Consider the following 3093-nt stretch of genomic DNA (forward strand, 5'->3'; position numbering starts at 1 on the left):
AGCCTTTTTTTACCGTTGCGGACGAGTGTCGGATATATCCGCCCAACTCTCGCGCTGCGGCTAGCGTACGTCTGCCGTCGTAGGCGATAAGATACACATGAGGATACTAGCCTAAGACGTCAAGTGGCCTCTCAATGAAATTAGAGACTTTTGAACGATGAAGTCTTATCTTCCGTATAATGTAAACTTACGATGCAAGACCATGGTAGGGTCAGAACGAATTTCAGTTTGTCGAGTCAGTATTTCAGTGTCACTGCCAGAGCAACCAGCAAAGTTTTCCGCGTATTTTATATTTTATAACATCCTACACACAATGGCGAAAAGATCCAGAGATAGTACGTTCAATAGTGACAGTAATGATGAGTTCCAGTTTGACTCTGACAACACAGGTGTCATTAGTTCATCCAGTGGAAGTGAAATCCTTGCAACAAGCAATGCACTCAGGCGTTTCAATGTGGGCAGTGATAGCAGCAGTAATGAAGACATGAATATTCAGGAAAATGATAGCCGTAGTGATAATGAATGGACGAATGTTACAAATCACGATATCATTCCACAAAAAATACAGTTTAGTTCTGGATCACGAACCCCTGGTTCACAACTACAATCAACTTATAAAGAACCGTTAGATTTCTTCAACTCGTTCTTTACGGAAGAGTTGATCAAGAAAATAGTTGAGGAGACTAATCGGTACGCAAATGATACGATACAAAGAAAACATGTAAAAAAGCGGTCCACATGGCGTACATGGACTAATGTCACACTAAAAGAAATGCGAGCATTTCTCGGTATAATATTGCTTATGGGAACAATGCCACTTCCGAGCCTGAAGGATTATTGGAGCACCGACAGGAAATGCAGGATCCCGTACTTTGCCGAAGTATTCAGGAGGGATCGATTTCTACAAGTATTCTGGATGCTTCATACAAATGAAAATACTGAAGGTAGACAAAACATGACAACAAGGACGCAGAAAATTAACAATTTTTTGGATTACATTGATAGTAGATGTCGAGAAAATTTTGTACCCGGGGTGCAATTATCAGTGGATGAATCCATCGTCAAATTCAAAGGGCGAATAACTTTTATTACGTACAACCCAAAGAAACCAACAAAGTGGGGTATCCGCATTTACGTTCTTGCAGACGCCAATATTGGTTATATACAGACTATTTTACCATATTATGGCAGTTTTACTACAGAGAAATTACTTAGACCAGATCGGCCAATAAGTACAAGAATAGTCTTACAACTATACCACAATTTATTGCAATCCAATCCTGGCGCTGTAGGATACCATATCTTCAACAACCGATATTTCACAAGCATTCCCTTGGCAGATGCACTACTAGAACTGAAATGTCATCTGACTGGAACTATCCAGACAAATAGGAAATTTATTCCAGATGAAATAAAGAATCCAAAGATTGCGAAAAATGAGATGGTTGCCTACAGACGGAAAGATTTACTATTATTGGCTTGGAGAGACAAGCGTATTGTGACCATGCTCAGCACCTGTGCTACCTCATCTTCAAAAACCGTCACTAAAAGGTCAAGGAAAGAAGGAGTAACTGATACTGTGAAGCCAGATGTGGTTCTAAATTATAATAAATACATGGGCGGAGTAGACAAAGCAGACCAGTACACAGGCACGTACTGTTTTATGAGAAAGTCCCAAAAATGGTGGCGAAAATTATTTTTTTGGGAATTGGACGTTTCTGTGATAAATTCCTATTTATTGTATCAGGAACATCACAAGAAATACAACATAAAAAAGTTAAGCCATTTAGAATTTGTACGTCGCTTGGTAGATCAATTGATTGGAGATTTTCGAGATGCTGATCCCAAGCCTTCTTCGACTTCTGGAACAGCGGAAAGGCTCAACGGCCTTCTACATATTATTCGGCGAAATGAGACAGGAAGAAGCAAAGATTGTGTCGTATGCTCGAATCGGAAGGTAAAACATGGAAGGAGAGAATCGATGTACTATTGTGCTACTTGTTCGGCTAAGCCGACCTTGCACATAGGTGATTGTTTTGAGCGATACCACACAAAGGAAGAATATAAAACGTATAATATGTAAACACGACTACATTTGTTTGTTTATGATTTTGTTAGATTTCATAAAAAACGTTATTTGTTAGTAAATTTGTTTGTTTATAATTTTTAGGATTTTTTGAATAATTTATTTGAATAAAGCCTTAATTTGTAAAACGCAAATATGCGACGTAAAAATTTTCGAATATAAAACGTATAATATGTAAACACGACTACATTTGTTTGTTTATGATTTTGTTAGATTTCATAAAAAAAGTTATTTGTTAGTAAATTTGTTTGTTTATAATTTTTAAGATTTTTTGAATAATTTATTTGAATAAAGCCTTAATTTGTAAAACGCAAATATGCGACGTGAAAATTTTCTTTACTGCACGCTCCAATACCTGTCGTCCACAGCGACGCTTGCCCGTCGAGCGTCTCCGTCCGCAAAGGGTTAATTCACCTTTGACTTTTAATTCTAAGTTCCCACAAGTGATGCTCTGTCGAGCAGAGCCTTCGGCCGCGACACGTCTCGGGATTATTCCAACGACGCACAGGTGATGCCGGCTTTTATACCTCAGCCACTCAATCATGATTGGCGGAGGAAAACCCTGACGGCATCCGGTGTCCGAAAAGTGCAATGCAGACCATTGCATCTTTTCGGCCGCGCGTGCGACCCTTGGTCAGCGCGTCCTTGGACGCGCTATCACATTTCGCGTAGCGACCGGCGACTGGATCCTCGCGTCGGATTCCAGTAACCCCGATAACCTTACAATAAGCATTTTAAACTGACTGATAACACAAACGAAAATTACATAAACACAACATATTACTAAAACATACAACTAAACATACTATTTAATCTTACACAAGCCCCTTATAACACCTTTCCCCCGTTGGAAAAAGAAAAACTGACAAAGGAAGTTTTTCGTTAACTTTTACTTAGATTAGTGTAGTTGTCATGTGTTCAATGTGGGGTCTCCGATTTGTGTACCCACGGTGGATTTGTGAAGGTCGAAGTTCACTATCCTTGAACTGTACTCGTCGCGTGTTCTG

At 39.4% G+C, this 3093-nt stretch overlaps 1 protein-coding gene across 1 annotated transcript in view; it reads left to right on the top strand.

Annotated features, from left to right (window-relative positions):
- The window catches only part of LOC109862220 (piggyBac transposable element-derived protein 4-like), a gene marked incomplete at its 3' end in the record, with an annotated part of 2354 nt that extends 397 nt beyond the window's left edge, over positions 1–1957 (top strand). Inside the window, exon 2 of the mRNA XM_020442210.1 lies at positions 325–1957. Coding sequence (XP_020297799.1) covers positions 325–1957 — 1633 coding nt within the window. The remainder of the gene's footprint in view (positions 1–324) is intronic.
- Between the last annotated feature and the right edge of the window lie 1136 nt (positions 1958–3093).

Source organism: Pseudomyrmex gracilis, unplaced genomic scaffold (genome assembly GCF_002006095.1).
Source record: "Pseudomyrmex gracilis isolate BER0280 unplaced genomic scaffold, ASM200609v1 scaffold_1508, whole genome shotgun sequence".
NCBI classification, from domain to species: Eukaryota; Metazoa; Arthropoda; class Insecta; order Hymenoptera; family Formicidae; genus Pseudomyrmex; species Pseudomyrmex gracilis.